Consider the following 20,134-nt stretch of genomic DNA (forward strand, 5'->3'; position numbering starts at 1 on the left):
ACAAGGATAATGATTTCATGATACCTGTCATATCCATACATCTTGGAGTTTCTCTTTGCAGTGCTTGCTCAAGATTCATGCACTCCACTGCCAGCTCACTGTTCACTACCTGCAGTGTCAGTCACTGGTCTTGCCCACCAGTCAGCCACCTCCCCTCTGTCATGCCAAGCTTGCTGCTGCTAAGCTGTGTCACATTCTGCCCAGATGATGCAGCCGTGGCTGGACCTCTTCCTACGAATGGCAATGCCTGATCAGGACAAGGACAATTAGGTTGCATCTTTACATATGTTTCAGTGATTCTTGATGTCTCTTCATTCATTTTGCTAGAGCCCATTTCATACTTCTCAGTTGCTCATGTGTTTTTCAACCACTTTGATTTTGCTTGTGTGGTAGTCATTTCAATGGAGCACCATCCTTGTGGTTCTTGTGTTGAGCCAATCTACATTTGAATTCTACAACTGTGTCCAATTACGTAACAGACCAGCTGTGTTCATGCCTTGCCACAGTGTGAGTGTGTCTACTCATTTACTGGATGTGGACTGCTCAATTCTTGCTTTCTGTGGCTATGTTCAGTTGTTTGCTTGTCTCAGTTCTGGTAGGTGTCTCTTTACAATTCATTTTCATATTTCTCAGCAGATACATATTCTAGTGAATGTTCACGTTTCTGTGTAGTTCAATAGTCTGTTCATGTGTTGTTTTAATGTACAATCCCCTTACTTACTGTTATTGGTCTGCATATCTGTCATGTTTCTGTGTGCATTTACACTCTTGTTCCCTTGCTGTGTATTCTCACTCAAAAGAGTTTTCGTCATCTCTAGCCCACCAGTCCATGGGTTGGGCAACTCAGGTTCTGTTGCAGAGCACCATTTGGCTCACTAAGGTTCCCCAGTTTTTTCTACAGCATTTGGGCAGGGCATCCAAAAGTTTTTGTGTCTGACAAGCTGGGCCGCCTGCCATGACATTGTTGCAATGTTGTTGTGCTGTGCAGCTCTCCATTTATTGTATAGTACCAGCCCAGCCCTAACATGTGACACTATTGGAGGATACCACTCATTTCATCATCAGCCAACCCCCTTGCCATTGCCTGATTCTATCCCTGCCTACCAGTTTTAAGTGCCCCAGCCACTTCCACGGCTATCCATGTGGCATCCTTTATGGCTGTCACTGGCCCTATTGTATCCAACCCTCACAATGCTGTCCTGGCTGCCTCTGAAGCTGACAATGCAGCCTTCTTTGTGGTTGTAGCTGGCCCTATCATGGCCGGCCCTCTCAATACTGTTCCCTGCAGTTGCCACTTCCACATCAGCTGCCACCTCCTCCCTGGCCATCCGTGTATCTATTCAGCCATCCCTGCTGGCACCTATGATCCCTTCCTGTGTTGTCCCAATGGCCTCGCAAGTCATGCCATTAATTATGATTTCTCTTTCCTAGAGCTTGCGGTTTTTCGACCTTACCGATTTGTCTACTGCGTATCATTTCAACCATACATTTATCAGTGTCAATACGGAGTATAACCAATGTGTACCCACCCTCTAGAAGTAAGTTTGGACTGGCAGAAGCTCCTTCCCACAACTTGTCTCATTTACTAACCCTAGAAACAAACTCACTTCATATCAGTCCGTAGTTGGCCACCCGGACGGATCACAAATTACTCCGTCATCCCTCCCTCTTTTTGATAATGCATAATCCACAAAAAAACAATATCAATAATAACAAAATGAAAAATTAATGACTCCATACAAAAAGAAAACCAACAAATATCCCTAAGGCAAAAAAGAGAAAATACATACTCCCTAATATACTAATCCAAAATAAGAAAACCAACAAATTACAATCATACAACTTAATTTTGCGACCTAAACCTATATGACACATCATGCACCTTACATTGATCCCCTATTTCTGGTTCCTTCTTTGTACCCTTTGTAACTTTCACCTCCTGATTGGCAGCCAATAAATGTGGCATCCCCTCTAGCATTCTTTTAAATGGTTTGATGTGTATAATAGATGTTTTTGTGAAGAACTGTATCTTATATTGACAGGTGAGGTCATCTCCATGTCCTGGTATGGTCCCTGGTATTTTGTTAAAAATTTCATTTTCCCCTTTGACATATAGGGACTAGTGATCATTACCCACTGTCCCAAGCAGTATTGCAGCAATTTACCCATGTGTCTGGTTGTCCCTGGTATTCCAGTGTGTTCTTGTTTGCCTTTTGCACATTCCTCCAAATTTCCCTAATTCTTCTGCCAAACTTCCTCACCAACTCACCATCTGGTCCTAATTTAGGACCAAACTGTCAAAAGGTCATGGCATTTTCCTGCTGTACACCACTTCAAATGGCAACAAGCCTGTTGCATTATGAACCTTTGAATTATAGGAGCACAGTACATAAGGTAAATAGGCGTCCCAATCATCATGTCTGGAAACTATGCAATAGCTCAAAATCTTTGCAGTTGTCTTGTGCATGTGTTCCATACTCCCTTTGGTTTGCAGATGAAATGGACATGTCCATAACTTCCTTATATGCAACATGTGGCATAGTTGCTTCATTAAATCCAGTTGTTTACTAATGCCTGTACTACAGTACTAGCTCATTGTTCTGGCATTGGTACCACTGCCAGAACTCAAGAGAAATGATTGATCATCATGAGAACATACCTATTTCCTGCAGGTGTTTTATTAAATGGTTAGAGGACATCCAGTGCCAGCAAAGAAAATGCACTGGATGCCTCTGGCAACCTTTCCAATGGCACTTTGTGATGCGTAATGTCAGCCCTCAGTGCACATGGCACACAGTCCTTAACGTACTGCTTCATGTCATGCTTTCTGTTCCTCCACCAAAAGTGCTCTACTACATGTCTGTCTGTTGTTTGTCGCCCATCATGACATGACAACTTATGCTCATAAGATTGCTGCAAAACTTCCATCCGAAAACCCTCTGGAACCACCACATGTGGTCCACAACTTGTCGTAGTACACAACAAACCCTTGTACCTAGTGAAATTTGGCTGTGACTTAAATGCCTGGCACTCCTTATCCCTTGTCTGTGCCTATCCTGCAGCTTCCTGGCTTATGGATTACCTCATACTGAAATTCACTAAGCTTAAGTGCCCACTGAGTTAATCTATGAGATGGATCTTTCAAACCATGCAACCATTTCAATGAACATGATCTGTCACAACCTTAAACTTCCTACCATATAGATATCACCGAAAATATGTGATACCGTATATGACCCCCAACATCTCTTTCCCCATTGTTGAGTAGTTATGCTAACCTTGTTTAGCTTCCTTGAAGCAAAAGCTACTGACTATTTATGACCATCTACCATCTGTCTCAAAACACAACTGACTACCTCATTTGAAGCATGATGTGAAAGGATAAACTCTTTCTCAAAATCAAGAAACACCAATACTGAATCTGAAACTAATTTTTATTTCAGTTTTTCAAGTTCTTCCTGACATTCCTGTGACCAGTGGAATTTCATCCTCTTCTTCAACAGCTTGTTCAGGGGTCCAGCTATTTTTGCAGTCTTTCATCTGTAATAATCACATAGGCCAATGAATGATTGTACCTGCTTAGTTGTTTGTAGTATCAGATAATTCTGAACTGAGTTTGTAAGACTTAGTTAACTTCATTTGCACAAAATACCACTTGTCCACACTTAATGTCAAATGTGCCAATCGTAATCTACTAAAGACATCCTACAAATGTCTCACATGCTCTGGTAAATCCGTTGAATAGAGAATTATGTCATCAAGGTAGACTAGAGAAGTTTTTGGCTTTAATCTTCTCAGTACCCTATCCAACAACCGCTGAAAAGTTACCAGTGGGATCTTTAGTCCAAATGGCATGTGTCTGTAATTAAAATGTCCTGCCGGGATGGTAAACATTGTTTTTGGTTTATCTTCAGGCACCACATCCAATTGATGGTATCTGCTCCTGAGGTTCATGGCTGTAAAGAACCAACACTCATCCAGATTATCCAAACTTGCCTTGATGTTTGGAACTGGATAAGCATCTGAAATGGTTCGCAAGTTTAGATATCTATAGTCACAGCAAAATCTGTATTTCCATGTCCCATTGGCCAACTTTTTTGGCACAATGACCATATTTCCATTGCCCGCATCTCGTGGTCGTGCGGTAGCATTCTCGCTTCCCACGCCCGGGTTCCCGGGTTCGATTTCCGGCGGGGTCAGGGATTTTCTCTGCCTCGTGATGGCTGGGTGTTGTGTGATGTCCTTAGGTTTAAGTAGTTCTAAGTTCTAGGGGACTGATGACCATAGATGTTAAGTCCCATAGTGCTCAGAGCCCTTTGAACCCCCCATATTTCCATTCTAGGAACTATCATTCCTATGAATTTTATGATCCTATCCTATAGTTGTTGTTCAATAAATTCTTCTACCAATAGTTGCAGCTGCTTTGCTATATGGTACGGCTTCCTATAACTGGCGCACTATCCCCTGTCAGTATGTGATGTTACATCACAATGGTCACTGGTAATCTTCCACTCACAAAAAATAAATCACTAAACCTCAAAAACAAGTTCTCTGTAGCCATTCAATCACTCCCTTTCAAATGATCTACTTTCCCACGTAGCAGTTCCATATCGAAGGTGTTCTTGTGGCTTTCCTCTAGGCTCAATCTATCAAAGTACTCACCTTCCAAGACTGCCAGAGTGGCTATTATTGCACCCTTTGACAGTCACCTCCCCTCTGCCAAAATTTCCCACACTAACCATAACCATATGTTCCCCATTCATGTCACTCATGTGCACTAAACTTCTGCAGATAAAACAATGCAAACTATCCAACTTTTCATTACTTAACAGCATTTCAACCACATGTAATGTTTCCCTCAGCAAATTGGTATCCACTGAAACCCACACTATCTTTCTTATGCCTGCTGGTATTTTCTCCTGCTGCTCGATCTTTACAGAAAACATAAGTAGTTTAGTTAGTTTCACCTCCATGACAGGTGAACCGCGCACCGTTGTCTCAGTTGCAACTGTTGCTCCCAGTTGAAACGAAGTCCCACTGAGTTTCACTGTGCATTGCAAAAGATCAGTCTTAGCATGATGTTTGTCAAGAATATCTAGTCCAAGAATCATTGAATAATCTTCACCTACACATGACAAAACCTCCCTGCAATCACTGAAATTAGTTTCCTCATCTGAAAACACCAGTGCTACCATACCCAGTTATTCCACCCTATCATTACCAACTCCACCCATCATATGCCATGGAGGCTCCAGTCTTCTCTTTCGCAGGAGGTCCAGACTGATAATGGACACTTTCACATCAGTGTCAACCAAAAATCTTTGTTTCCTGCCGCCCACTAAGCCCACAAAGCTACATTCCATCTGTTCACCAACTTATTCCATGTTATGGTGTGTGGGTACTGCTTTCCAATGGCTGAAGCATGTTATGGTATGTGGGTACTGCTTTCCAATGGCTGAAGCAATCATATTTGCTTTTATTGGCTGCTTCCCTTGTCATTGCTTTTCACCCTTCTTACCTCCATATTCAGATGACTGGTGGTCCATTACGTCACAAGCATAGCACTCTGGCTGCTTACACTGCTTCCTTACATGCCCCTCATAACCACATCTATAACAGTTGACTTCTGAAGTCAACATGCAATGGTACAGCCTCTGCTTTGTGGCCATATCCATCTCCTCTATAAGTGTTGCAATCCTAAGAGCTGACTCTAAGTCCTACGTGTTCTCCATCTGTACCCTCCATGACATTTCAGCAGGTATACCATTGCAAAAAACATCCACCATTCTGTTTTCTGCCTCCTGTAGCAGCAACCTATTAGCTTCTGCATTCTGGGTTTGTACATATGTCTTTGTGTTTACGTTATGGATTCTATCCAAGAATGCTTCCACAAACTTGTTGCAAAGCATTGACAACATACTTAATTTCTCCTGAAAAAACCATGCACTATTCTACTTTTTGTGCTGCTGGCACAATCCCACAGCCCACTCCTGGAATGTATATGCTTTATTCAATGTCTCATGGTACACAACATATGCTCTGGAGTCCTCCACCAAACACATATTAGCAACATGCTGAGTTACTTTTCTGACCACTCATGTGATTCTGCAGCATCCCTAATACCCTTAATGAAAATTGTCACGTCCTCTGTTGCCTTGCCTGAGAAGAGATTAATCAGTGCAACCACTGCTGGGTCATATGGAACAAAAGGCACTCCCAATCCAGACTTACTTTCCCAAGATTCCAATTGCAACTGATCATGACTCTCTTTACAAGACTCTAACTCACAATGAAGTTCGAAATTTCTCTTCTTCATGCTCGCAAACTGCTTTGTTAATGCTTGCACTTGCTGAGTTAAAGCAACAACTTCATCTGAGTAGTAGCACATGTTTTCACCATTTTGCATACTCTTTATGCAATCAACTTTTTTTGTGAACAAGACAATAGACAGATGACCAGTACACCTACATACAGAACAAACTGCTGCTACAGCTCTGTTACACTGCAACTCACGACCAGGCAGCAAGTTGTGGCCAGGCAAACTGCAAAAAGAACATCTCACTGGCACTAAAGTATCCCGTCCATCATTACCTCTACACAAATATTAGTCAATGAGTTACAGTGGCTTCCCAAAGTAGCTCTAAGCATCTTGTACCCCAGCTCACATAACAGACTAGGAAACCAAGACAACCACTTCCTGATGTTGCTACTTGCTCTCCCCCTCCTCGAGAGCTCCAGGGGTTGTGGCAAGTGCGTCATTGATTTTATTACATCAAAGATACACAGCAGGCCTTCTGCAGCGGGCCTTCTGCTGAACTTGGTGATGGTGCTGCATACCATGTGTGTTAGCGCTATCACGAATGCTGGAATCTGCATTATTGGTGTCCAGTTGCCCAGCCTTGTGGATGTATCAATCCTTACCCACAACAGCTAAGTGGTCACCATGTGTGTTAGCTGCTCCTGATAGCCCAGAACATGGCTGACTGTTCCCTCAAGCATTACTCGTGGACTCCAAGTAAAGTGCCAAATGGAAGCAGCCAACCACTGTCATTGTAGTGAGCCTTGGCAGCTTTGGCCACCCACCCAGGGCAACTCATTCGGTGCCCACAGAGAGCTCTGCGCCTGGGAGGATGCAAATTCACACACCAGTCCCACCCTGCAGATGGCTACTTGCAGTCTGCCAAACAATGCCCCACAGAGAATGGGGGCTAGCAGCCCTCTCTCTCCTCATGCCAGAGCAGTTCCGAGGTGCGGTGCAGCCTGCCACAGCTATAATGTGTCCGTGCAATGGAGATTGAAGGTAGCTTTAGCAGGCTGGTTGGCTGCAGATATCCATAACCAAAAGGTTGTCATGGTTGGCCTGCACCTTAAAGAGTCGTCATTCTCTTCAGTTCTAGAAACACACAGAATGGTGACATGACTGCTTGCTTTGAGTCTCCAGGCTTGATTATTCATACATCTCTTTCCTACACCTCTGGCATAGTTCCCCTGGAGGGGACAACATGAGTCCTCTTTAGTAATTATAACGTCAGCTTTCCTCAGTCTGCTTCAACTTCTACACACAGGTCACTAGGCGCTGTTTTAACTGCAGTGTATGGATTCTTCACAGCATGTTGGTGCCCTCTGCTGGCCTGATTACTTCTCATTTGTATACAGTGCCCGCCAGGCTCCTCTTTCTAGCCTGCGAGCAGTGTCGTACACCTGCTTCACAAACTCATTTGCAAAATATCAATATTGCATGCACCTGCCTCCCAGCCATAGCTGCACGAAATTTACAAGAATTCCCAAAATCCACACCTGTACTTATTCATGGTGTGGCAATATAATACAACAAATACAAAAATCATATGGTCTCTATAAGCCATATATAAATAATAACTTTTTAATGAAGTGTATAAAACTCATTGCATACAAATCAGTATACTTTTCAAATGTTAAAGAAGAACTCTCAAAGATATTTGTAATTTTAAATGAAACCAAAACAAATGTATGACCCGGTTTTGAGATAGCTAGCAATGTAAGAGGCACCTGGTGTTTGAAATTACTTGCATGCCTTATCTACACCTTACAGCCAATCATTTGAAGTGTGTACTTCATAGAATTTGGATCCATGATGTATTTAACTCGTCAAAAAAAAAAAAAAAAAAAAAAAAAAAATGCAGAAATGTGCACTGTTACGCAGTTCATTATTTAACAAACATCAGTGGAATGCTATGTGTGGACATCCCTAGCTACCAAAGCTGCTTTTTAAACATTTTTTTTTTACTTGTGGCAAACTGGTTTGTATTTTTAACAAATTGGTATGGAATGTGCTGCATAATATCCACTAGAATGTTAATGTAGTATGTGAGATAGAGTCATAATGGAACAAGAGATATAACAACAAGTTTTTTAAAGCTATGAAAACAGAATTTTCATGTCCTCATTTCTAACAGTAAATATAAATAATGATTGTACGTGTACTATATGTAAATGCATCACTTTACAGAGCAGAAGATGACAGTCTTAAATGGTGAAACCGGTAATCAAAGATAAATAGACCATGTAATCTTGGCTATTAAATTTTCTCCAAAGCAATTATGGATTGCTCCTTCAATCCTATTGTTATAAAAGACAGTGCAGTGTATGTTTAATAAATAAATTTTACTGAACTGCAGGTAGCAAGCAACTAATATTTGCACTCAAGGCATCCACAGAAGGCAACAAGTAAAACTGTTGAAATTGTGAACAACATTAACTTGACTGCATATTCAAAGAAACTGAGGATTATAAGGTTAAATTAATTATAGATCACTGGGAAGATTTTACGCTGAAGAAAGAAAGAGGAGAAAGAACTGGTGAAATTAGTTCAGTAACAAGTACCCAATGTTATTCTGTTCCCATTATGAATTATTTAGGCATAAAGGAGATGACTCCTGAAAGGCAAAAGTGCTGTATCACCAATAGGTAAACAAATAAAAGGTACAGGGATTGGCTACCTTCTGGAATGCACTCCCTTCTTCAAGCTTGTAGGAAACACACACACACACACACACACACACACACACACACACACACACACACACACACACACACTTGCCTGTCTCCCTATACTGTGCTCAGTCAACTGCCAGCTCTTTCTTGGCACACAGTAAGTGTACTGGGGTGAGGTGGGAGTGTGCGATGGGATGGAGAGAGGCAGGAGCCAGGGAGGAGGTTGGGGGAAGTGTCTTGCAGTTCACATGTGTTCTGCTGCCTGATTTGAATGGCTGCTTCATAAGCCATGTCATCTGGATCCTCACCACCAACTCTAGTCTTCCTGAGCTGTGCAGATGGGAGCGCATCCTTTGTTCCTGTAACATTCCTGGTCTACACCTAAGGTACCTCACTGCCCCCCCTCCACCAAATCCCTTAGATGCTTCCCCCCAACCCCCTCCCTGCCTCCTGCCTTTCTCTATCCCTCACCCCACCCTACCTGACCCCACACCCCTACCTCACCCCAGCACACTCACCGTGGGCCAGGAAAGAACTGGCAGTCGACTGAGCACAATGTAGGCAAACAGGCATGTACATGTGAGTGAGTGTGCATGTGTTTGTGTGCACGGTTTTCCTACAAGTTTGAAAAAGGAAGTGCATTCCAAATGTTGGCTGATCTCTGTACCTTTCGTTTGTGTATCTATCAACGACACAGCACTTCTGCCTTGTGGTGTGTCATCTCCTTTATTCCTAAATAGTTCGTAATTCTCAACAAGAACTTTCCATATATTATTCTATTCTCAGCTACTTTTAGATTAAAATTGCTGTTAATATTTGTTATATATGTTAATTTTTTGTTGGTTGATCCCACAGTTGCAAACAGTGTAACAATATTTTCTTCCTTTTTGTATTTTCAGCAGATTTTATTATTATTGTTGTTCTTGTTAGTAATATTATTATTGTTATTATTATTATTATTATTATTATTATTATTATTATTATTATTGTTTTATTATTCTTTCCAGCTGCCAATATAGGTAGGAACACTTTTAACATTTTTGTTCTTGTAGGCATCATCTGAAGCTCACATATGATCCATAGAACACATGATAACCTCAGGGGTGAGAGAACATCAAGTTCAGATATCTAGGTATATCCCCAAACATGTTATTGTGTGACACATGCTTGTTAACTTGTACTTATTACTTTCTAATACTAGAGCACAGACATAGAGGAGGGGGGGAGGGGAAGGGGGGGGGGAGAGAAGGAGAGAGAGAGAGAGAGAGAGAGAGAGAGAGAGAGAGAGAGAGAGAGAGAGAGAATATATGTGTCTGTGTGTGTATTTGTGTCTCTGTTTAAGCTAAGAAATATCTACATTTTCAATTATAATTACTACATTCTTCATACAGGTACTGCACATTCATAATAAAAGAGGGCACATAAAAGAAAATTAACAATGGTATTTTTCATGCCTCTTAGCTAAGTTTTGTGACTAGTTCCATCCAATACTTTTAGTTGTATACATTACCAAATATTCTTCCACCTTTTAACATTTGAGAGCACTCTTTTTTTTAGTAGTAGAATTCAAGCATAGCTACACCAATATTATGTTAATTGTATGAAAAAGTGAATAATATGGCATTATTTGTATTATAAACATATGGAAGTGAGTTGTTTTCCAGTAGTGTTTGATCAAATTTTTTGAGCCATGTTTGTACCACTTGTGATTTTCTTCAGCCGAATGCAGACTGTTTAAAACATAAGAAACTACATTATTTTTTGTTGTGCTGATTCTTATTTTTTGCAGAACAGGCAGGACAGGAATTTTGTAATAATAAGTGTACATAATTATCTGTGTACCCAATTAAATGTTTCATTCAGTGTCAAATAGTGCAGCAGCTTAGAAATTTAACTTATATCCATGAGATACTGGTTAATAAATAATAGTTTAAATCACAGCATTGTTCAGCATACTCTAATGTTCACTTTCAAATCAAGTGAGCACTGAATGAAACATTGTAATTAAAGTTTTCTGATATGTCAGGTTTGTCAAATGTTGACCACGGCATATGGCATACCTCTTTTACATTTCACCTTCCCTCACTCCTCAGCCTTACCTTGATCATACTGATTAGCTAGAAAGGCACTTTCAAAATTAATTACAGCTATTATCAAAAATATACCAGGTATGAAATTCAATAATAATTAACAACATTTGGCTTTTACAAAGTACTAAGTTGGAGCAATTCAGTATATGCTATCAGTGTGGTCAGCTCAAACTTTGGCTCTTCTGTGCTTGTGCATTTATTTCTTTCCATCCTGTACCATCAGTGTCAAAGTTTCTATGTGCCTCTATCTCTTCTCTCTTTCCTCTGTCTCAGATCTGTTAGATGGTTATTTGTGTTTCGTTGTGTCAATATTTGGTGTTGGATGCCTGACGGCCGTCATTGGTGATGTGGCATCGCACTTTGGGTGCACAGTTGGGCTGCATGATGCCGTAACAGCAATAGCCTTCGTAGCACTGGGTACAAGTGTGCCAGGTAAGGATAATGTATGCTGTCAGGAAGATGGCCCTGTTTCTGGTTAATCCTCCAAGGATAGTAATCACTTTGTCAAATACCCTTTCATACATATAATTTAGTGAGCATTTACTCAAGGCATGGAAGACCTAAATATTTTTGTAGGCAAAATTCATAAAGAGTATGAAAATTATCTTTTTATGACTGCACTTATAGACTGTGATTTATAATGTAACCACACAACATTATTATAGTTATACTTTAGTTGAACTGCATTTTTAGTTTACAAACTAGAGACTTACTCAACAAAATAAATAATGGTTTTAGAGGATACAACCAGAAGCAGGAAACAAATACACACTTTCACATTTTAAGTTTCCTAGTTGCTCATCAGAATGACAGCTGGTATAGTGTAAATAACAAATGCTTGTTCTTTGTTTCTTTAGCTTATAGTTGAAATTGAATGTTTTTTCCAGTCTGCATGACTCAGTTCCAAGAGGTTTCTGATGATGAATGCAACTTCTACAGACTGCTTGTTTCATAACCTGGGTCTCTCACAGCATTCACCTCAGCACGCAGCAATTTTTTTCAATAACTTGCAGTTGCAGCAACAAATGTGTCATCAATTATGGAGTTCTTATTTGACGTCTGGCAAGTCAAGTTTCCCATTCCAAAACAGAGAGATGTCGTTCATCACTTACATATCATGCAGCATTACCAAAGTCTGTTGTGTTGTTTTCAGTTTTGTTTCTCTGTTTGTTATTATTATTTGGATTGTGTTATGTCTTGCAATCAACAGAAACTATGATGGTCACTTACCATTAAATCCATGTTCATTTCATTGCAACAATTTGATTGAATAAAGTACTGTTTCTTATGCTAGGACATAATGTAAGTCCATCTGTAGGTCAACATTATGACTCTTCTGATGTCTATAGATGTCTATGACGGGTGGGTGTGTTTCTGGACCTCCATCCTTTGGATAGGTGTGCTGACAGCTGTAATCGGTGACGTAGCTTCACATTTTGGTTGTACAGTCACGATTCCAGACACACTTACAGCAATTTCTCTCGTGGCCATGGGTACAAGTCTGCCAGGTAACTTATATATGTACAATGTTGTTGATGTGTCATCAACCTGTGTGTTCCTCACAGCATCATTCCTGGTGCAGTATTTAATTGTTGTATTTCATCTGATATTTGTTTCTACCTTTCTTGAAGTTGTACTCTCACTGAGTACTCTCATTGAGTACTCTCATTGACCTGCTGATTTTCTCCCTGTTTTTTTTTTTTTGCATGAATCATGACAGTTCCTTTGCTCTAACATTTTATATCTCAACTAGAATGCTCTCACTTGTAACAACAAATCATGTGTTCTTAGCTAATATAATCTCTTTAACACAGCAAGACAATTGTTTCAGTTTCTTATTCAAGTGCTTACATAATTTAAAACTGAAAGGAAAAATTGAAAATCCACAATATTTGAAACACACAAGGAGAATCTACTTACAAAGGCCAGAACAAGAACAACTGGATCAGAGCTGATAGACACACAGGCTTGAAATTTTAATTAATCTTCAGTTTTTGAAGCTTTGTAAACCATAACATTAAGTGGAAACATGAATGCAAATAACAGAATACCTAGCCAGCAGCAAAGGATAGAATAGCAGCATGTGAGTAGATTCAAACAGGGCAGCATAATCAGCCTCCAGAAAACGGGGTTTTAAATATCTTGACCTTTTGTCAGGTACAGAGCATGCTGCTACGATATTTAGGCGTATGTGACAATAGTGGATAGAAGAGAGCTGTAACAGTGATAACAGGGGATTGTAGTTTGCAGTGTAACCAAAGCATAAGATGAACACCAACATTTCACTCAACCATTACAGACTGCTCAATTTACTCTCACACTGTCAACTTGGGATTTGAGTTCTGCACAGGTGTGATCCTGTCTATGTCAAAGAATTATCACTGCTTACTGTGGTGTTGACTTATGGCATGTGCACCATTGTGCTGGTATCAATTGTCCACAAACTATGAACTCATCATAATGTGATGTACACCATCACAGGCATTCTAAGAGGTAAAATGTTTTTGTTTTTTTTTTTTTAAAAAAAACCTCCATTTGCCTACCTCACACAGTTTTGATCTACTGTGGTGACACAGTCTGGCAACCTGCATTGTTGAGAGGCATGGTGGACAAATACTAAATTTGAAAGTTTGGGATGTCATTGCGAGCAATATTTAATCTCAATTCCTATCTATTGAGGATGATCCAAGCAGCAGCTGCTACATTAGAGAGGTTTTGGAACTTGAGATATTACCTGTGCTTCAGACTACACAGGATCCCAACTTTCCACTGAACAATGCTGAGCCATACATGGCAAGGTAACATGCAAGTCTTCTTCAAATATGACAGGTACTGATGCTTCCCAGGACTGCTCACTCAAGTGATATATTGCCCACTGGAAAGAACTGAAATAGAGTTGTCTGGAAACTTGTTTAGTGTGATCCTCCAGGAAACATAGTTGACACTTCATAAGCTCAGATATAAAATACATGGAAGGAGGTTGTCCAAGAACATTTGACGACTTCTTTTATTCCAATGCTGAATTCTCAAAGATCATGTATTATTTTTTGTTTCATAAGCCCTCTTACATTTGTAATATATGTTTCATGATTGGTGAGACATGGTGGACGTCCAAGGCTGTAAGGAACAGTACATCTAAACTTGTAATCTATGGGGACTGTCAAAAGAAGTATGTGATATATGATGACCACTATGCAGAAAAACTTCCCTCTAATGATGGCACCATGTTTTAAGAAAACCATTACCTTTTTTTCGGAAGAAAAGAAATACTCAATAAAGATGCAAATATGAGGTAGGATTTTCATTTGATATTTATCTACTGACTGCAACAAGCCACCAACTGATATTTTGCAGTAAGTAATGACTAAAATTAGTGATAGATTCGGGTCCCATTAACTTATATCAGTTATGCTCCTACCTTAAAAACTTCTCTGAAGCCCAAGACATTATGTACTATGAAGACTTAGGAAAATTTTTAGAGATGCTAAAGATCTGGCATCTAATACCTGCTTACTCCAGTGCAAGGACTGATAACAATACCAACAGTAGGTCAGGCTGTATAGGGCTTCAAAGTACTGCAAACATTAATGAAAATATTCTGCACTTTCTGGAGCCTTGTACTTCATGTTCTCTCCGTGTCACTAATATATATTACCAGAGAAAATCGGCAGATGAAGTGTCATGGAAACACTTCAGTCACTGCCATCATCCAGATTTATAATTTCCAGGAGAGTTTGTTCACTGCACTTAATGTTTGCGCTTATAATAGTGAAAACTATTATGGGAAACAGTACAGCCTGGATCCTGAACTGAAAGACTCTCTTATCAAAGAACATTCACTCAGCAACAGGCAAGTGCTAGAGAGTTAGAATCAACACTTCAGCCATCATATATGATGTCCTTTGTATGTGATGTGTCCATGGCTGCATCAAGGGGTTGACAAGATAGACCCCTGCAGAGCGTGAAAAAGGAATGAACATTGCAGTTTAAGATAACATCTACAATGAGGTCATTAGACAGAGCAAAAGCTCAGATTGTTTCAAAAACAGGGAAGGAAATTGGCCATATCCTTTCAAAGGAACCACCATGGCATTTTCCTGGAGCTATTTAAGAAAATCATAGAAAACCTAAATCAGGATGGTCAGACAAGGATTTGAACTACGAGGGCTATCCACAAAGTACATTACGTTTTGGAATTAAAAATACATAAAGTATTGGAAATTTTTTTAATTATATACAGATGAAAGCCACACTTAAATACTACTTTTCTACATAGTTGCCATTTAAATTAAGGCACTTATCGTAGCGATGGACGAGCTTGGAAATTCCTTCGTCGTAAAATTCGGCTGCCTGCGCCTTCAACCACATGGTTAATCAGTAACCCGGTATAAATACGATTTTTGTGGATTTCCTGGAAAGAGGCACTACAATAAACTCTCAAAGGTATTGCCAAACTCTGCACAACCTCAGAAGAGCAATACAAAACAAGCGCAGGGGAAAGTTGAGCTCAAAGATCTCGCTGATTCACAATAACGCCCGGGCCCACATGGCAAATACCACTCGTGAAGTTCTCAAATCTTTTAAGTGGGAGTTGTTTCCTCATCCACCGTACAGTCCCAACCTGGCACCAAGCGACTTCCACTTATTCCCAGCAATGAAGAAATGGTTGGCTATGCAGCGTTTTGATGACGACGTACAGCTTCAAGAAGATGTAACCACGTGGTTGAAGGCGCAGGCAGCCGAATTTTACAACGAAGGAATTTCCAAGCTCGTCCATCGCTACGATAAGTGCCTTAATTTAAATGGCAACTACGTAGAAAAGTAGTATTGAAGTGTGGCTTTCATCTGTATATAATAAAAAAACTTTCCAATACTTTATTTATTTTTAATTCCAAAACGTAATGTACTTTGTGGATGGCCCTTGTATTATCCTCCTTAGTGTGAATCCAGTGTGCTAACCACTGGCAACCCCACTCAGTGCCAAGGCATATAAAAACTGATGAAAAAAGAAAGAAAGACACTTTAAAAGTTAACCAGGAGAGGTACATAAGTTCTCCTAGCCCTTGCATTGTTATCTTCTGCTTATGCAAAAAGCCTTTCCCTCTGCCCCTGACTGTAACAACGTGCTGCCATTTCTAGTGTGTCATGTTGTCCGAACTGTTTCATCAAGAAACAACTACTACTGAACAGATGTCTGCCACTAACATGGTGTATGTGGCAGCATTGCACTTGGCTCTTATAGCTCATATTGCACTTGGCTCTCATCTGTGACTGACTAACAATATTACAGGAGCTATTAGTCATTGTGCCTGTTAACAATTGTAATCTTTTCTTCTAAACTGGTCTCTCATGTAAATAAAAATATGCTCTGTTATTGGTCATTGGCTACATTACTCAAGCTTCTGGTGTCGTAAGACCACTGAGAGTAGGCGTTAGTTGTATGTTAGGTATTTTGATGTAACATCAAATTTGTTCTCTGGTCTGATGAAAAATATTAGACAGCAACATAATGGAAGAGTGCAAAATATACAGCCATAGCCAAAGATCTTTGTGGTTCTATATCCATCCAAAGCAGTTTTGCTGTTAAAAGGCTGAGAAAGATGAAGATAATGGGTGAAGAAATGACTGAATGCAAAGCACATCTAATTATTAATTTTTTTAAATCAACAAAAAACGTACAGATCACTGTTATCATATAATGCTTTATTCACTACAAACCATGAAGGAATAATTTGAAGAACTAAACACAAAATGTGCTCAAATATATAAATAGTGTAGGAAAGTTCATGTGTGTGTTTGTACTTTAGCTTACATAAGGATTTATTCCAATAGCTAGCAAGTTTTCTTTCCCTTTTGTGTGCGCCTGTGATGACTCAATGCTTCCTCTGTATGGTGAGTGATCATCCATATGAACTATTCTAAATGAGTACCAACATCAAAAAGACTGTTCTTCTGGTACAAAGTGCTGATTATACACCTGACACCATTCTGTCTTCCAGATCATGCTACTTTCCAGCTAGTTGATAATCCTCTCCAACAACAAAGTGTACATAGGCAGAGATAGAATAACATTTCAAAACCTCTTTGGCAGGTGGGAGAAATACCAAACTGAAAGTAGGTACCCAAGGCCTTGCATACAAAGAACTTTGTCATATGCATCAACATAACATGGACTACCCTAGCTATCCAAGAAAAATGACTCATTGTTCTCCATTTGTGACACTTGTAGTTTATTCTAGTGTGTTTTGTTGAAGGCAATTAAACAGTTTCTCTTGAGAACCCAGTGTATAGTATGTCAGCAGTTCTGAAATAAAATAACTTCACTGCTGGTACAAATTCATCAAAATGGCCTAGGGAGAATAACATATGAGATCTTACTTAGACAGACTGCACATATAGAGAGGTCTGTGAGATTCTTACTTTCAAGATTTCCAGAAAGCATAGCTTCAATATAAATGGTATCAGATGGGAAATAGATGCATACATTACACTGACTGCTGGAAGATGACAGCCCAACAACAAAACTTGCTATCTGATGGATCATCATAACACAGCAGTTTCAACTCGAGCAATTATTAAAATACGTCACTGTAATAATTTCTGGTAAAAACACTGTGGTCTTGTACATGTTATAGATTTCTCATGCAGAGACCTGTGAATATTATAATCATGTAGCTGAAACTTACCTTCAAGAAAAGTTGCTTGAAATTTGCAAAAAGACCAAATGGAAATTGACAGATAACAAACTGATATGTCTCAGAAAATTTTATTGTTATATCATTTACTGTTCCTACTCTGCACTCTTCCTTGTTAGGGTTACCCTTTCCTTTTTGTATTAATTAAATCTATTTCTTTCTGTCAAGTCTCGCTTTCTTATTTCACTTATTAATCACCTATGGATCATTTTTAGGAATATTCTCCTTTCTTTGAGTGTGTGTACACACTGTCCCTTCCCATTATCCCACTTTTATCCAGAAAAGAGTTTTAGAAGGGCATAAAATTTTAAGAATATACTATAATTTTCAATTGATATATCCAATGACTCTGCTTAAGTTGTTTCTGTTTCAATGACTGGTGAGTAGAAACTCTTACATAAATAGTGTTTGTGGTTGGATCTGTACTCCAAGTCTCTGGTTTGCCAAGATTTATTTCCTTGCTTTAGTTTTTGCACATCTAATACATTCAGAGACATTTACCTCCATGCATGATTCTGTGTGTGTGTGTGTGTGTGTGTGTGTGTGTGTGTGTGTGTGTGTGTGTGTGTGTGTGTGTGAGAGAGAGAGAGAGAGAGAGAGAGAGAGAGAGAGAGTGAGGGAGAGAGAGAGTTGATGTGAGTGTTCAAACCAGTCTGTATGTATGCATCTCTTTGTGAACACATACTTACATGATTGCACTTGCATGACTTGTCTCATGGTTTCACATTGACAACTATTCTTTGCTAACAAACTGACCTCAATTAACAATACAAGGCAGTATCTCTTTTGGTGAATTTTTTTCATATTGTATGAAATGTTTAAATGTTTGCTTAAAGTATGCTTATTTTTCATTCAAGATTCTATTAAAATTGTGGGCATTACATGAACTATTGAAAGTTAAAATAAATGCTATGTGTAAAAAGTAAAACTGTCACATTGAAAAATTAAGTCATCACATAAAACATAGAACATATCAGGCATGTAACGAAAATATAAAATTCACTATTAATTTTCAATAGTTATACAGCATTTGTAAGTTATGAAATATAATAAGAGAGATTCAGTGCTGAAGCGCTCTTAAAGAAGAAGTATAATACCTCAAATATTTCCAAACTAACTCTTTTTTAAGTTGGCACTCTAATGGAAAGTTTTAGGTAAGTGACATGGTAATGAAAAGTAATAATACTCTTGTCAATTGAAACAGTTTTTCTTTTATTGTTCTAGACACATTTGCAAGCAAAGTGGCAGCTTGTCAAGACAAATATGCTGATGCATCAGTGGGGAATGTCACAGGAAGTAATGCTGTGAATGTTTTCCTTGGCATTGGAATTGCTTGGTCAATTGCTGCAATCTACCATTGGTCCAAGGGGGAACAGTTTAATGTTAACCCAGGAAAGTAAGTGATCATTAATAACAGTATTGGTAGTTTTTATAGATTTGACCATTATTTTTCACACTATTTAGGGAATTGTAGAAATAAATTAACTACATCAGAAATAAATTGTTACAAAAAAATAAAAACGAAAATCAGAACATGAAGAAAGAAAAAAAATAAGTCTACTAGGAATAAATAACTGAACTTGCCAGGAAGTGCAGAGGAATTAGGGTAGATGGCAATATTTCAATTGAAATAAGTTTCATGTATTTATAACTTTTATAAAGTCTGACAAGGTTTCCTTTAGTTAAAAGGAGAAATAAAAGTAAGATTAATTGGAAAGTTGTTCTAAAAAGATGTTTAATGAATGGATAAGGAGGAAATTGAGCATTGTTATACAAGAGATGTAACTAATATGAAAAGTTAAAACATATCAAGCCAGTAATCGTTAAAAAGGAAACATAACTGTCTTTCAACAAGAGCAACTTGAACAATTTCATTCCAGTGAAGACTCAGCAATGAGAAGAAAACCTTCTTTAGAATTAATGTCTGTAATAGAGAAGAACGCAGACAGTGTAACAATGTGTGACTGCATTGTTATTGCGAGGACAAAGAAAAAAATTATCAGCTTGGTGTAAAGACAGTGTTGATACCAATGAAATTTCATATTTGTTGTATTGTTATTCTCTGCTCATTAAAGTAAGACAAGTGTCACCTGGACTACAGTTTGTTGTAGCTTTTGTCCCTTTGTTGTATGATGAAAGAATAGAAATCACCGATATGAGAAATATTGTAGAACAGTTTATTCATTAGCTATGATAATATGCAATAAACAAATGCAAGAAAAACCCACACAAGTGAAGTTGACAAAGAATGTGTAGGTAGTGGGCAGTGGGCATGGTAATCATGATGATAAATAATCATTCGCACTCCCATCACTTATTATGAATACTTTTATACTCACAGCATATACACAATGCATGTATCACAGAGTGCGTACT

At 39.0% G+C, this 20,134-nt stretch overlaps 1 protein-coding gene across 1 annotated transcript in view; it reads left to right on the top strand.

Annotated features, from left to right (window-relative positions):
- The window catches only part of LOC126183626 (sodium/calcium exchanger 1-like), a 195,865-nt gene that overhangs the window by 127,549 nt on the left and 48,182 nt on the right, over window positions 1–20,134 (top strand). The window contains exons 5-6 of the mRNA XM_049925748.1: window positions 11,337–11,495; window positions 18,983–19,154. Coding sequence (XP_049781705.1) covers window positions 11,337–11,495; window positions 18,983–19,154 — 331 coding nt within the window. The remainder of the gene's footprint in view (window positions 1–11,336; window positions 11,496–18,982; window positions 19,155–20,134) is intronic.

Source organism: Schistocerca cancellata, chromosome 1 (assembly GCF_023864275.1).
Source record: "Schistocerca cancellata isolate TAMUIC-IGC-003103 chromosome 1, iqSchCanc2.1, whole genome shotgun sequence".
NCBI classification, from domain to species: Eukaryota; Metazoa; Arthropoda; class Insecta; order Orthoptera; family Acrididae; genus Schistocerca; species Schistocerca cancellata.